The sequence below is a fragment of the Nansenia antarctica genome, assembly GCF_963989245.1.
Source record: "Nansenia antarctica genome assembly, chromosome: 1".
NCBI classification, from domain to species: domain Eukaryota; kingdom Metazoa; phylum Chordata; class Actinopteri; order Argentiniformes; family Microstomatidae; genus Nansenia; species Nansenia antarctica.
Window position 1 is genome coordinate 1,686,219 of NC_137674.1, and position 15,254 is coordinate 1,701,472.

The 15,254-nt window shown below is 42.8% G+C and overlaps 1 protein-coding gene across 1 annotated transcript; it reads left to right on the forward strand.

Moving 5' to 3' along the window:
• Positions 1-9,081: 9,081 nt before the first annotated feature.
• On the forward strand, positions 9,082-10,032 carry LOC308157337 (transmembrane protein 121; the record flags this gene model as incomplete). Its single annotated transcript, XM_080530881.1, has 1 exon — positions 9,082-10,032. The coding sequence occupies one exon, from the start codon at positions 9,082-9,084 to the stop codon at positions 10,030-10,032; it is 951 nt and encodes a 316-aa protein (XP_080387007.1).
• Positions 10,033-15,254: the final 5,222 nt, after the last annotated feature.

Genomic DNA, 15,254 nt, shown 5'->3' on the forward strand with positions numbered 1-15,254 from the left:
GGTGAACAGTTAAACTTCTTACGGCCATTGGCGAAACGGCACTACTCCTCTTGGTCATAGACAAAAAGGCTATACTCTGTGAAGGGGAAGCTATTCTACCTCCCTACATTGAGAGCACATGCCCCAGGAGACAAAATGACTGTGAGCTCTGTTGGATGTTTTGAGAGGTGTCAGAGCTGTGATGTCATCAGTATAGATGAACTCTGGTTAAATAGTAAATGGACAGACTTACCGTATATAGCACCTTATTCCAAAGCGCTTTACAATGGTCTCTCATTCACCCATTCAGACACACATTCACACACCAATGGCGGCAAGCTACCATGCAAGGTGCCGGCCAGCTCATTGGGAGCAATTTGGGGTTCAGTGTCTTGCCTAAGGACACCTCGACAATGTGGCCGGCCAGCCGGGGTTCGAACCACCAATATGCCGACCTTGCAATTATTAGACGCCGGCTCTACCTCCTGCGCCACAGTCGCCTCCTTGCCAACAGCTCCTTATTTAAATACTGTGGTTATAGAGTGATATAAATATAAATACTGTGGTTATAGTGATATAAAACCAGAGGTCAGGGAATAGCTTGTCCTCTTGTCTTTTTTTGTGAGGTTCTCATCATGAGTTGTGAGTAGCATTGTTTGAATGACCTGAGGTCATCTCTCTCTTTCACACACTTTCTTTTTCTCTCTCTCTCTCTCTCTCTCTCTCTCTCTCTCTCTCTCTCTCTCTCTCATTCTATTTGACCTTTCTGGCACTAAATCAGCACAGACATTCTAACATTCTTTGCACAAAGTGATAATTACTTTACTAGAAGTCAGATTATCAATACTAGATATGCTTTGCTATTAACAAAACCAACCAGAAGTCTCAGTCAAACCATTAAATGGTCCACACCCTGAGAGGCCATAGACAGAAAGGACATACTTCATCTTTTCTTCACTATAAAATAAGGCTCACATTGCTAGAACAACCTTGGCTACTTGCAATGATGAGCTTACCTTCCTAGGAATGCAGCCAATGGAAATTGCGATCCCTTGATTGGTGTACTTTGATCAGTGGGAAGCGGACACTTAGTGTAAACAGAGAAAGCATTGGAGGAAAGGCAGTGCTAACCCAAAACATTCAGAAGAAAAACTGTTTTATAGTACATTCATTACACAGATTTATTTATAGGCAATCTTCTGCAGTCGTCATTTGCAACACCAAACTTTTGATAGCATTAAACATTGTCCCTATCCTTCACCGAACCATTACTCATGCACAAGAGCCCAAGGCAACAACGACAAGGTAATTGAGTTAATTTCTCTGACATAATTGCTTCTATTCCATTTTGTTCTTATAGCAATGTTCATCATAGCATGTCTCATCCTTGTGCATTCATCCTGTTATTGACAATATGGTGCTATTCATTAGGAAAATGTAATCAGCAGGAGGTATGAACCAGATAAAATAAATAAATAAACACAAAAATAATTTCAGGCTGAAGAATAGTGTTTTTAAAAAAAAAAATAAACACACTCACTCAATTAATAACTTTATTAAACAACCCAAAGCCCTCAGCCAATGGAAACCTGCTGTATTTGACCCTGACAATCTATGAAACATCCATATAAATGAAATAATGTAAAGCTCATACTGGCAAATTTCATTTTCCTTATAATAGTCATGTAAACTGTATTTTATTGATCCCCTGGTAAAGAAATGATCTGTCTATCTATCCATCCATCTATCTATCTATTTATCTATCTTACACAGGTACGAATGGCTGGTTATTTGTACAGTAGGCTGCAGATATTATCCTCTTCATGACAGTATTGTGATGCAGATAAAAGCTTACGAGAGCCATCTGAACCACACAAAACACACTTCCAACCTTGGGTTTTTATCTAATTTCTCTGTTCCTTTTCCTTCATAACACTGTCACACAGTGTGTGTGTGTGTGTGTGTGTGTGTGTGTGTGTGTGTGTGTGTGTGCGTGTGTGTGTGTGTGTGTGTGTGTGTGTGTGTGTGTGTGTGTGTGTGTGTGGTAACAGAGGAATACACAATAAGTTTACTTCAAATACAGTTTGAGCTTCAATAATGTTCTATCATATCATATTCAATGGGCTTCTAGATGTGTAATATATGCTTCACATTGATTTTGTGTGAGCTCTATTGAGCTCGATTTCCACTTTAAAGCATAAGGACACCTAGTTAGACATTGTTGACACTATGGAAAATAATAATGAATATTAAAGTTTAAAGAATAAACATCTTTTTTAATATCTTCACTATATCTATGAGCCATGGTGATTATTTATAGTTTCTAGTTTTCTTTATTAAGTGTAAAACTGTTGGTCAATCGTTTCCCCCTCCTAAATCCATCAATGTCATTATTGAAATTGTAAGTGATTTCAAAGGTTTTGGAGATTTGGGAAACATGTTTTGTGTTTTTGTAAATGAGAAACTGGACAAGGTAATCAAGTGCCTACTTAATGGCGTTTATTTCGAAGAAACGGTCCGAATGTAGCAGGATAGATGTGCAATGCTGAACATAAACCGAAGCCATAACGACATAATGTTGTAAACTAAATCCATCAACAACGTTGGTTGTGGCAATAACAGGATATTGTAACTTATACTCTAACATAGCACTGCCCTCTGGAGGAAATAGTATACCATATAAGGTGTAATTATGACTCAATTACCTTGTCTTTGTCGCCTCGGATCCTTCTGTATGGGTAATGGTTCTGTGAAGGAAGGGGAAAATGTTTAAAGCTCTCAAAAGTTTGGTGTTGTGAATTATCATTGCCATGGATGCCTATAAAATCAATCTGTATAATAAATGTTTTCCCTCAGACTTCTCCCAGTTAGCCCTGCCTTCTGCCGACGCTTTCTCTGCTGTCTGCTTCCCATTGAACAAAGTACACCAAGCCCTTTCTATCAGTTGTTATAGCAACGTATGACTTATCCTATATTGTCTTTGGCCTTAAGGACTATGGCCTTTGTGTCTATGGCCTTCCGGAGTATAGTCTCTTCATCTATGGGCATACGCAGTAGACCCATTGTGCCTATGGAAGTGAAGAGTAGAGACTTTTTTTTTTTTCCGTTTAAGGGAGTATAGCAGTTTGGTCTCACAACTGAGGGAACATAATAGACGTTTTTATCTCATAACTACGTCCTTTTGATCTGACAAAAGGACGCTGCACCAAAATATGACTTGCAGACGCATCCAGCCCCTAGTCTATTCCTGCTCCGGTCCAACTGACTCCATCATCACAAGGAGACGCTATGCCCCAAAACCTCCCCCCCCCCCCCCCCCCCTGGTACCCTCCTCTGGGGGATGACTCCCTCCCACTGACCCCTCAGCTCCCTGGGGTGTGGCAATACCCTCCCCTTCACGCCTCCCATTTGGTGGTTAGGCTCCTGATGGGGATGTTTAAGGATGGAACGCTTTAATGCCCCCATTCATTTTCCTGTGGGTAATCGATGGGAGACTCAGGGTTACAGCTAATGTGATTTATGTGTCCTATTTCTGCTGTTATGCTTCATATACAAATTGTCTTTGGTGATGTAAATTCACCATCTTTTTGGTGACTAGCTGACACCGAATCCAGTCTGCAAAATGGATGCAATTAATTCATGTTAGGGCTGTTTGGGCTAAATATCTGCAAATCACGCCAAGTTTGACGCTGAGAGACAACTTACGTAAACATCATTCCCTCGATTCCTAGACTCTGTATCAGTGACACTCAATTGGTGGCCCATGAGACATAAAACATATTAACAATCCTAAACAAAGTTGGCTACCTATCACATTACCTCTAGCTTCATGTGAAGAAAATGCTTGCTACATACCTAGATAATGTTAGCTAGATTGCAGCTGCACTTTGCAAAGCTGCTTGTTTACTTGTTTTAACCTGAGGGGGCATTTTGAATGTACCTCTCATATAGTTTACAAGTAGCAAGCGTACACAAGTTGTGTTGATTCACCTGGAGAAAATACTAGCTTTTTCGTAGCAGTCATGGGAAGGATTACATCTCAGCTTTAAATCACTTTTTTTTTGTCAACTTTGACAATACTGAGGTGCTAATTAGGTGTTAAATCTGCATTCATCTAATATAGAGTAAATCTTGACTCTTAAATACATCAACGTAAACGTAAACACAAAGGAAACATTCATGCAGTGTTGCATGTATTTGTAATTATGTCACTAACTGCAGCATTTAGGTGTGCAGGAAACATTTCTTCAGAGAAGGTGGGTAAACATACAATAAACATGCAATTCATATTATGCTCCATAACACATAGTATTGCATGCATTCATGTTACATTCAGTGTAATCCAATCACTGTGAAACAAAGTCATTTGAGCTAAACTGATATACAGTAAGAATGTATATCTTTCTACTCCATGCTACTGAAGAAGCAACTTTCATTCAACACTGATATGAGTACATCCTAGAACATTTTGTATGTCTGAGTCTCCTCTAACAGAGAGAGAGAGAGAGAGAGAGAGAGAGAGAGAGAGAGAGAGAGAGAGAGAGAGAGAGAGGGAGAGAGTGGGTATGGTGTGGTGTGGTGTGGTGTGTGCTGTGGTGCGGTGTGGTGTGTTGTGGTGTGGTGTGTTGTGGTGTGGTGTAGTGTGGTGTGTTGTGGTGTGGTGTGGCGTGGTGTGGCGTGGTGTGGTGTGGTGTGGTGTGGTGTGGTGTGATGTGGTGTGGTGTGGCGTGGTGTGGTGAGGTGTGGTGTGGTGTGGTGTGGTGTGGTGTGGTGTGTTGTGGTGTGGTGTGGTGTGGTGTGGTGTGGTGTGGTGAGGTGTGGTGTGGTGTGGGTGTGGTGTGGTGTAGTGTGGTGTGGTGTGGTGTGGTGTGTTGTGGTGTGGTGTGGCGTGGTGTGGCGTGGTGTGGTGTGGTGTGGTGTGGTGTGGTGTGGTGTGGCGTGGTGTGGTGAGGTGTGGTGTGGTGTGGTGTGGTGTGGTATGTTGCGGTATGGTGAGGTGTGGTGTGGTGTGGTGTAGTGTAGTGTGGTGTGGTGTGGTGTGGTGGTGTGTGGTGGTGTGTGATGTGGTGTGGTGTGATGTGGTGTGGTGTGATGCGTTGTGTTGCGGTGTGGTGTGGTGTAGTGTGATGTGGCGTGGTGTGGTGTGATGTGGCGTGGTGTGGTGTGGTGTGGTGAGGTGTGGTGGTGTGGTGTGGTGGTGTGGTGTGATGCGTTGCGTTGCGGTGTGGTGTGGTGTAGTGTGATGTGGTGTGGTGTGGTGTGGTACGTTGCGGTGTGGTGGTGTGGTGTGGTGGTGTGGTGTGGTGTGGTGTGGTATGTTGCGGTGTGGTGGTGTGGTGTGGTGGTGTGGTGTGGTACGTTGCGGTGTGGTGGTGTGGTGGTGTGGTGGTGTGGTGGTGTGGTGTGGTGTCCTAGCCCTCTTCTGCCCATTGAGGAAACCTCAAAGTGGGTGCTTAGACGCTGGCTTGCTATAGTGCCTCTCACTGCATTTTAACAGCATGCAGTGATGCAGCACCCCTGTCCGGAAGCCAAGGGCAGCCCTCTGCTATGTAGGGAGAGGGAGAGCGGAGGAGACAGAGGGGAGGTGGGTGTGGGCTCTGCTGTACGCTGTGGCCAGTGGCCACCCTGAGCAAGGACTGACAGATCTCGTTAGAGTCATCAAATAATAATATTGCATTTTTTTCATAGGGTACTACTGAAGTATTGAAGATGTGTAACTTTAAAGCCCAGTTCGGTAGTTAGTAGAGTACAGTGCACAGCACTGGTGGTGCTAGTGTGCATGTGTTCCCCCCTTTGCATTGCCTCATATACTGCATTTCTTCCATTCTTGTGAATTATGAATACATGGAATTAAATATTCACTGTGATTAAAATGCAGTTCAAATCAAGTGTGTGGGTTAACTTGGCTTTTTAATAGAAGGGTTCAAATGTGTTGGATCACATAGTATACCATAAAAGGCATATCCATTAAGATTAACGGATTATTAAATTATGAATAGCTAGATATTACGTGGGATGAATTCCTGATGGGATTATAGGGATGCATGCTGCGCTAAAGTCAGCTCCACTTCTGATCGAATTGAGAAGAAAACCTTGAAGAAAAACCTGAATTACAAGCACAGTTCTTTTCCTTGCTCTCTGGGAGGTCAGGCCCCCACATGTAGGCCAACTCTTTATTTCATAACGCATTAGAATGTAAACCAACCAATGACAAATGATGCATGTTGGTGGTTGCAAGAGGGATCAACCAACCCAACAAACTATAAACTAGGCACAGTAGATATCAATATATTTCTAGATAAATCACCATTAAAGTAATTGAATCCGATGAATATTATTACACTTCACGTCAATGCACAATTACGGTCCATAAATATTTTCTTGAAGCAACAATCAATGAAAAAAAAGCAATATCATGAAAGCCAAATGCATGCAAATGCACCCAACGGATAACCGGAAACAGCAGCATGTTTGTGTGTGAATGTGGGTTTCTCGTTGCAACAGTAACATTACCCATCTCCATTTTCCATCATTTTTCACTTATTTTCTTGAAGTGATATTGCATCCGCTAGGAGAAGAATGGTCCCCTGTCTGTTTGTCCTTCTTCAACATCCACATCCACTCCTCCCACCCACACTCCATCTGCCCTCTCTATCCCTCTTTCCCTCTTTCTTTTCTTTCATACTTCATATCCCTCTTCCTCTCCTCCGTCTCTCCATATTTTTCCACTCCTCCCCTGGTCTCTGTGTCTTGATTCAATGCTCTCTGGATCAATAGGAAGTCTCTGTCTGGAGCGGCATGTCACAGCCTCCATACTTCCATGCACTGCAGAGACCCACGAGGCAGCCTGTTGGCAAACTGGTTCTCCCCCCCTTCACTGTCTAGAGAGCACCTCCTCTCTTCACAAGATCACCTCTCAACACACTGCCACCGAAGAGACAAAAAAAAAAGATTTTCAGTCAGCATCTCTACATGGCAAGCTTAGCAAGAATAAACATTGTTTTAAGTTCCCTGAGAGAAAAGGAGAAAAGGAGAAACAGACAGAGGGGAAAGCCAGAGTGAGACAATGAGAGGAGAAGAGATTGATAAGAGAGAAAGAAAGACAGACTGTGTGTGTGTGTGAGGGAGAGAGAGAGAGAGAGAAAGAGAGAGAGAGAGAGAGAGAGAAAGAGAGAGAGAGAGAGAGAGAGAGAGAGGGAGAGAGAGAGAGAGAGAGAGAGAGAGAGAGAGAGAGAGAGAGAGAGAGAGAGAGAGATGTGCATTTATCTAAGCTTGTACGAGGCTGGCTCTTTTTTCCCTCCCCTGCTTTCCCCCCACCCCCTGGATAAGTGTTCAGTCTCTCTCTCTCTCTCTCTCTCTCTCTCTCTCTCTCTCTCTCTCTCTCTCTCTCTCTCTCTGCAGCTGTGGTCTACTGAGCATCACCTCCACACAGCAAGCGCCTTTTCAGAAGCAGGGAGAAGCTGAAGGAAGAGGAGGCGAGAGAGAGAGAGACACAGGAAGGAACCACAGGAAAGAGTCAGTTTTTCAACGCCACAGGAGCGCTTCTTTCTGACTTCACTGCAGGGGAGCTGAGTGAGCGGACGAGAGAGAGAGAGAGAGTAAGAGAGAGAGAGAGAGAAACAGTATCGGTACTGTGGCATCCCGCCGGATCTTGTTTTGCAGACCATGCTGAAGGGAGAGAGGAGTCACTGGTCCTGTTGCTCCCAGTGCTCCCAACAAAGCCTCCTCGCGCTCCTAATCGGGGGGAAGAAATCGGCACAGCGACCATGATCTTCTTACCAGGGGGCCAGGGTTCTACAGCGAGGGGGGGCCGCGGAGACAGCTGAGCACTTCAGACACCCACCCACCCACACACACACACACACACACACACACACACACGCACGCGCACACACACACACACACACACACACACACACACACACACACGCACACACACGAGAGCTGAGCAGGGATGGACACACGCTGCATTCAGAGGATTCACTAACCCCCCCTCCCCCTACCTACTCAGACACACACACACACACACACACACACACACACTCAGACACACACACTCAGACACACACACACACACATGCACACAAACATACAAAATTCAACAAACATATACACATAAACATACACACGGATCTGTACATATCCTGTCCATGGATAATGAAGATTTGAGAAGATGCACTGTTTCTTTTCTTGATTTTTCTGAAGACAGCAACTACCTTTGGGATTTTTCTCAGAGAATAACTTGGATTTTTTTGCTGGTGTGACTTGGGCTTAAAACATCCACTTGCTCAAGCACAAGAAGAAAAAATATATCACCTTTCCTTGGATTCAGAAACTGAAAAAAGTATTTGTGCCCATTAAGATTGCCTCTCTGGTTCAGTGTGAACTGTAAGTGGACTATGGCTGTGATATTTTGGGATTCAGCTTAAAGAAATACCCGTGACTGGTGGATTTACGACTCTCTGAGAAGTGTGTTTTCTCCTCTCCTCTCTCATGGATTACAGATGGGCTTTGAGGTCTTCAAGCGCAGTCTCATGGATGATCACTCGCTGCCAGTCATTAGGATAAGGTACAAAGAGAACCAAGTAAGTGTACAAGCAGGATTTCTCTCCCTATCATCTTATGCCAATAGGACTACACAGTTCTAATACAGCAAAGCATTATTATATGCAATTGTATTTACTTCATGAATTTCATAGAAGACTGGAAAAAAAAAAACTGTGTACCACAAATTGTTCTGAATATGTAGATTGTGAATTGTCATTTTCAAATTAATCATTTAGTTTATGGTGAAGCTTATATGTTTACAGTCCGTTTGCCAAGCAACACAATTTACTAACCCAGGGTCACTGTGTGTCCGGCAGGTGGCTTCAGCACAAGCTGGGATTGATTTAAGTGATCTCTGTGAATCCTATTAGTGAAACCTGGACGCCAGCCAAGGCAGAAGCGATGGAGGGGAACACCGCTGTCTAACAGCCCTCGTATTAACTGCATCCATACTGGATGACTGAGGACCCCCGTGATACACCCCTGATCGACAATACAGCTAGCCCCCTCCCCCCCTCCTTCCCCCCCTCCTTCCCCTCTTTACCCTGAGCTAGGATGGTGCCCCCGCCCCCCACCAATAAGCCCCACGTGTGCCTGTCGACCATCCTGATCATGAGCAGCATGGCGCTGATCGACGCCTACCTGGTGGAGCAGAACCACGGGCCGCGCAAGATCGGCATCTGCATCATGGTGATGGTGGGGGACATCTGCTTCCTGATTGTGCTGCGCTACGTGGCCGTGTGGGTGGGCGCCGAGGTGCGCACGGCCAAGCGCGGCTACGCCATGATCCTCTGGTTCCTCTACATCTTCGTGCTGGAGATCAAAGTATACTTCGTCTACCAGAACTACAAGGCGGACCGGAAGAGCTTGGACGCTCTGGCCCGCAAGGCTCTGACGCTGCTGCTGTCCATCTGCGTGCCGGTTCTGTTCGTGGTGCTGGTGGCCATCGACCACATGGAGTACGTGCGGGCGTTTAAGAAGAAAGAGGAGATCCGCAACCGTCTCTTCTGGGTGGTGGTGGACCTGCTGGACATACTGGACATCCAGGCCAACCTGTGGGAACCGCAGAAGAAAGGGCTCCCCCTCTGGGCCGAGGGGCTGATGTTTTTCTACTGCTACATCTTGCTGCTGGTGCTGCCCTGTGTGTCCCTGAGCGAGATCAGCATGCAAGGGATCAACATCGTCCCCCACAAGATGATGCTGTACCCCATCCTCAGCATGGTCACCATCAACATCATCACACTCTTCATCCGCGGGGGGAACATGCTCCTCTACAGGGACGCCAGGGTCTCGGGGATCTTGATAGGCAAGAACGTGTTGGCCATCATACTAAAGACCTGTAGCTTCGTGCAGTACAGGAGACAGTTGCAGAACGCTCCTCCTGCGTTCGGGTTGGAGCTACAGAAGAACTCTGTGCTGCACGGCAGACCCATCCCCACCACCCCTCAGGTTGTCATCCAGGGACAGACGCCTCTGCCTGAGGTGACAACGTGTGAGCACACATGACACCTGGGACAACATGATGAGCAGGATCTTCAATGATTACCAATATATACGGTTTAGGGCCCATTAGGACACTATTGGGGGAACAACGGTCGACTCCCTAATGGCCATGTGAACATTATACGATAGGTGCAGAAAAAAGGATATTGACCCAAATCTGAATGGGTATTATTAAAGGCACAGGGGGGGACACACTGCAGCTCATTAAAGAGCAAACAAGCTGTGACCATATCTAAAAGCCAATGTGGTGCAAATCCTTAACAAAAAAACAAAAAAAAGTACTTAAAACCTTTTCCCCCCTGTGAATTGAGTGTGATTTTGTTCAGATGAAAAAAAAAAAGGAGCAAAGTCCAGATGTAGAGATATATTTTTCATATAGTATGTTGCATTATTATAATATAAAAGATAAGACAAAGATGTTTGTGTTGTAGTATATACTTACTTGGTTTTAATTTGACTGTTTTTCGATTGAGGGTTTTGAGTCATTGTTACTGCAATCAAGATAAGTAACAAATGACATATTCTTAAAATCAAAGGGATATACAAAAGGAAAAGTGTTTTTCTATGTGATTCTTTGATAAAGTATTGTGTACATACAAGACCATTGCTTCCCAGTGCTTTTCTGGTTGTGGGTTTCTGTAAAAGGGGTATTCATGTACTAATTTACAGATGATTGAGGAGATTAAGTATTTCATTTTGTAATTAGAATTCAGTGGATAGCTTTTAATTAACCAGAATTACAAAGGAAAATAGCCAATCATTTGCTTCATTCTAATCTCCAATCGGAGGCTATTTAATTGCTAATGTGGTTCCTCCATAACACTATTCATCTTGAGTGTGAGTTTTTAACACTACATTCAGGCTGGGCACGTCTGAGCTTGATTAACGAGGAAATGAGCTCGAGTGATGCATTTGAGATAAATGCTCAAGGCTGGTATGAACAGTGTTTTATGACTACAAAAGGAGAATATTAATGACCCCCCTGTATCTATAAACATCATCAAGCAGAAGAGTCATCATTGGTAGATGGATGACTTATTCTCACATGAGCCTACATTCAGGCCTCCTTGGACAAAGATGCGGCCCATCCTATGCAAGGCATTCAAGGCAGCTTGTATTTATTTAAACATCCATTTATCCTTTAAGTAATTGAGAACATGTTCACTCTTAGAATAATGACTTGGTTGGACAATGGTAGTGCAATGGTAAAATAGACCCAAACACGTCATATCACTTGTTTTAATACCTCTGTGCTGCTGTAATTGAGCTACATAGGATTGTGACATGCACTGAATGTCAAAGAATAGTGTCTACTCTCTCTCTCTCTCTCTCTCTCTCTTTTGCATTTGACTCTAAGGTCCACTTCTCTGTGACACAGTGTTGTTGCTCATTAACATTTAAACATCTGGGTTGGCAGATCACCCAGGCAAGCTGGCGGATTTAATTAGGCTGCATGAAATGCTACCTACTATCTGTTGAATGAAACATTAATTTAGAATTGTTAATAGGGGAAGAGGGGCTTCAATTAACGATGCTCACTTCTTATGATCGGCTTCTTTTTCAGAATTGTTGATTGTTTGTTTTCTAGATACAAAAGCTTCCACGGCAGCAAAGCCTATACAAGATTCACGACGGAAGCTTGATATGTACTGTATGTGTACATGTACAGTGCCTTGCAAAAGTATTCACCCCCCTTGGCTTTTTACCTATTTTATTACATTTCAACCTGTAATTTAAACGTTTTTTTAATCAGAATTTTATTTGATGAATCTGCACAAAATAGTGTTAGTTTTTAAATGAAATGAGAAATATATATATAAAAAAAGAATTTAAAAAAATACATATGCACATGCCAATTTTCAGTTCTTTATTTTTTTAAATTCTTTTTTTATATACTGTATATATTTCTCATTTCATTTAAAAACTAACACTATTTTGTGCAGATTCATCAAATAAAATTCTGATTTAAAAAATGTGTTTAAATTACAGGTTGTAATGTAATAAAATAGGTAAAGAGCCAAGGGGGGTGAATACTTTTGCAAGGCACTGTATGTGTGTTACAGTATGTGTAAAACGTACACTAACAGATATGCTATTGGAAAAGACGGCAAGTTGTTGCGACCAGTAGCCCAACAATTCCAGTTTCTCCAACCAAGTCTGGAACTAGCGACCTCTGACATGCCAACAAACTTGACCGTCTCCTCAAACACCCGATGTTAACCAGCTGTGCTATGAAACACCTGACAGCACATTTGAAACTGAGGAGTGAGTTTACTCAACTCGATTACACTATGGAGGATGTGCGGGCCACTGTGTATAGCCACTATAGGATATACATTTTCAGCTTTACCAAGACACTTGGATTAAATCGATGTTATCTAATTGTCTTGTCAGCACCCAAGAGCATCCAGCATTCCAGTATTGACAGCATTTTCATTATTTAAAGGTATTCGTATGCCAAGCCAACCCACAGTCTTCTTTTTTTTTGTGATCAATTATTATTTCAGGGAATAATACAAGGGAGTGGTAACATATAAATAAACAAAAAATAAAAAGAATAACAAAAATCCAGTACAAATACAAAATTCCCATAAACCAGAAAGTGACATACATTAAGTTGTCTGAGAGGGAGGTTGATGATTGGTCAATTCTACAAACGGTGTCTCTTGGGCAGAACCCAGATTTCAACCCGGGACCTATCTTGAGCTGGGACTTTCTATTTTCACTTAATTTCGCCCGGTGGACAGTGCTACACAGTACACCACCGTGGGCATTGATTTAACTACCCAAGTGAAAAAAGAATACCTAAGTGTATTGAAAACACATAAAAGGAGTACATCAATATGCTTAAAATATATTCAGATTGTGCGTGGACACATTACATTCTGTCCATTGTTGCCCTGGCAACACCTAGATATGAGAACACGATAAAAAACGTATACTTATGAAATCACCATCTGATTTGATCATGGGAATCTGGGCGTGGGTTTTTAAACAACCTAGCAACTGAACAATGCAACCTAGCAACTCAAGAGAGAAGAGAGAGAGAGAGAGTCCCCTCTTGAGCCAGTCTCAGAATTAATGTGTCATTTATTCGGGTGACCCTGTTCCAATGTTTTTTTTTTTTACCTTACAGTGCAATGTCAACAAGCAGGGTTGGGCTCTGAATTTACTTCCCCACTTAGGCTACTGCATTAACACAGATAAAGCGAAGGTGCCAAGAACGCAAGACAAACAGTTGCACTAAATTCACACCCTGACCTTCGCAAGTCTCAGATGACAACAGAGCCAAGATACAAATGTATTTTTCAGGGGGGTGAGTGGGTAAGAGGAACATATGTGTCACAGCGTGGTGAAAAGGTCTGCATGTCGGGAATTGTGAAACCTTGCAATCCAGCCAAACAAGTCTTGTTGTTAAAGAAACGTTTTTCCGTTTTTTTTACGAAATATGATGAAAATTGAAGCGATGAAGAACCCACTCAATATTATAACTAACAGTTTTACATTCATTAAATACCTACAGTTTGTTAGAAAACCTTGGTGGGTGGTAACCCACCTCCTCATAAATAGCCATGTGCCTGTGTGTGTCTGTTTGTTGACAAGACAGACGCTGCCATCAATGACTTTATCCACAAGGAAAGTTTTGTCAATCAACATACTATTCACGGGACTGTGGTTTGTTGACATACCTTCTGCTTTGTTTTTGGTAAGTGTGAGTTACATTCGTTATTTACTAAGCTGTGTGTATGTTTACTAGGCTAGCCAAGCAGGGCCCTATTCCACAAAGCTCGATAAAGTTCTAAACCTCGATAAAGTTCTAAGCCTCGAAAATGTTAGCTTGCGTTCGGTGCCATCAATGTGGCTCAAATAATTCGCTGCTTGTTTGAGCTCCTTCTGAGTCAGATATAATTAGCCTGGTCCCGACCAGGCTAAAACACAGGCTATAGTCATCCGTGCGTCAAAAAAGGCTCACAGGCGGAAACTAAACCCTGAACGAAAGTTCCTCATGTGTCTTTTAGGAAATATTAGTTCCCACTTCACACGAGATAGATAGATTAGATAGTTTGATTAGATAGTTTGACTGTGTGATAGATAGATAATTTGATATTTTGAAAGTGTGATCGATCGATAGATAGTTTGATTGTGTGATAGATAACTTGATATTTTGAAAGTGTGATAGATAAATCGATAGATCAATAAAGAAAAGAGTGTAAAAAAAAAAAGAAGTAATTGTCTCAACTTGCATTACCATCATCACAGCGGTCTGGCTGGCGTAGTGGTAAGACTGCGGACTCGAGTTCCAAAGGTTGCGAGTTCGAGACTTGACTAAGTCATTCATTTTTTTTTTTTTACATTTAACCGAAGATTTCATGCAAAGGTTTCAAACACCATTGTAATCGTGTCAGTTCTTGTAAATTAGCCTGCACCATAATTTTATAGCCTACAATACTTTTTAGATGAGATTTTAGATTAGATTCAGACAACGAAATGCAGTAAAAAGTGCCTCTGAAGAGGGATTCGAACCACTGATATAAAATGACGAATAAATCCTATGGCAGCAGTCAATACCACTAGGCCATTGTGGCGATATGACGGTTTGTAGCCTGCTGCGGATATCACCACAGTAGTAATATTCATTTATTAAAATATGAACATATAACAATAACTGGGGCTAGTATGACCTACGCATTTAATCGGTCAGCAATTTCTTGCCAAACCATTTCCCTCGCCTTGTTAATTGCGGCAGTATTGCACTATTTTACATCTTATTTTTCCGTCTTCATAAAAATCAATAATTCGGAATGCTGCGCAAATGTAGTACCCCTGCAGAGTGGAGTATCTTCATTTCGACAGATCGACACTTCAGGGCTTTTTATGTCTGCGTGCACGCGCCCATATCGAAGATTTGTAAGCCTGTCTTCTGTGAACACTGATGACACAAGGCTGATCCTCATTCGAGGAATCACCTGAGGCTTGAATACCAATCTCGAGGTCCCTGAGCGCCGCATTTAATTATATCGCGGCTATATTAAGCCACCTTTAGTGGAATATGGCCCAGGTTTTTAAGAAGGTGATGGTTTTATTGACAAGACGGGTGCGGACAAAACAGGCAAAAAGGTGCCTGGTAGAAGGTTCTGGACCAGCCATTTCTCAACGCATAATTCTCCTGTGCACAGTTACACACCCGGTACATTGTAAGTCAAGTCTGAAATACTTTCAAGGCA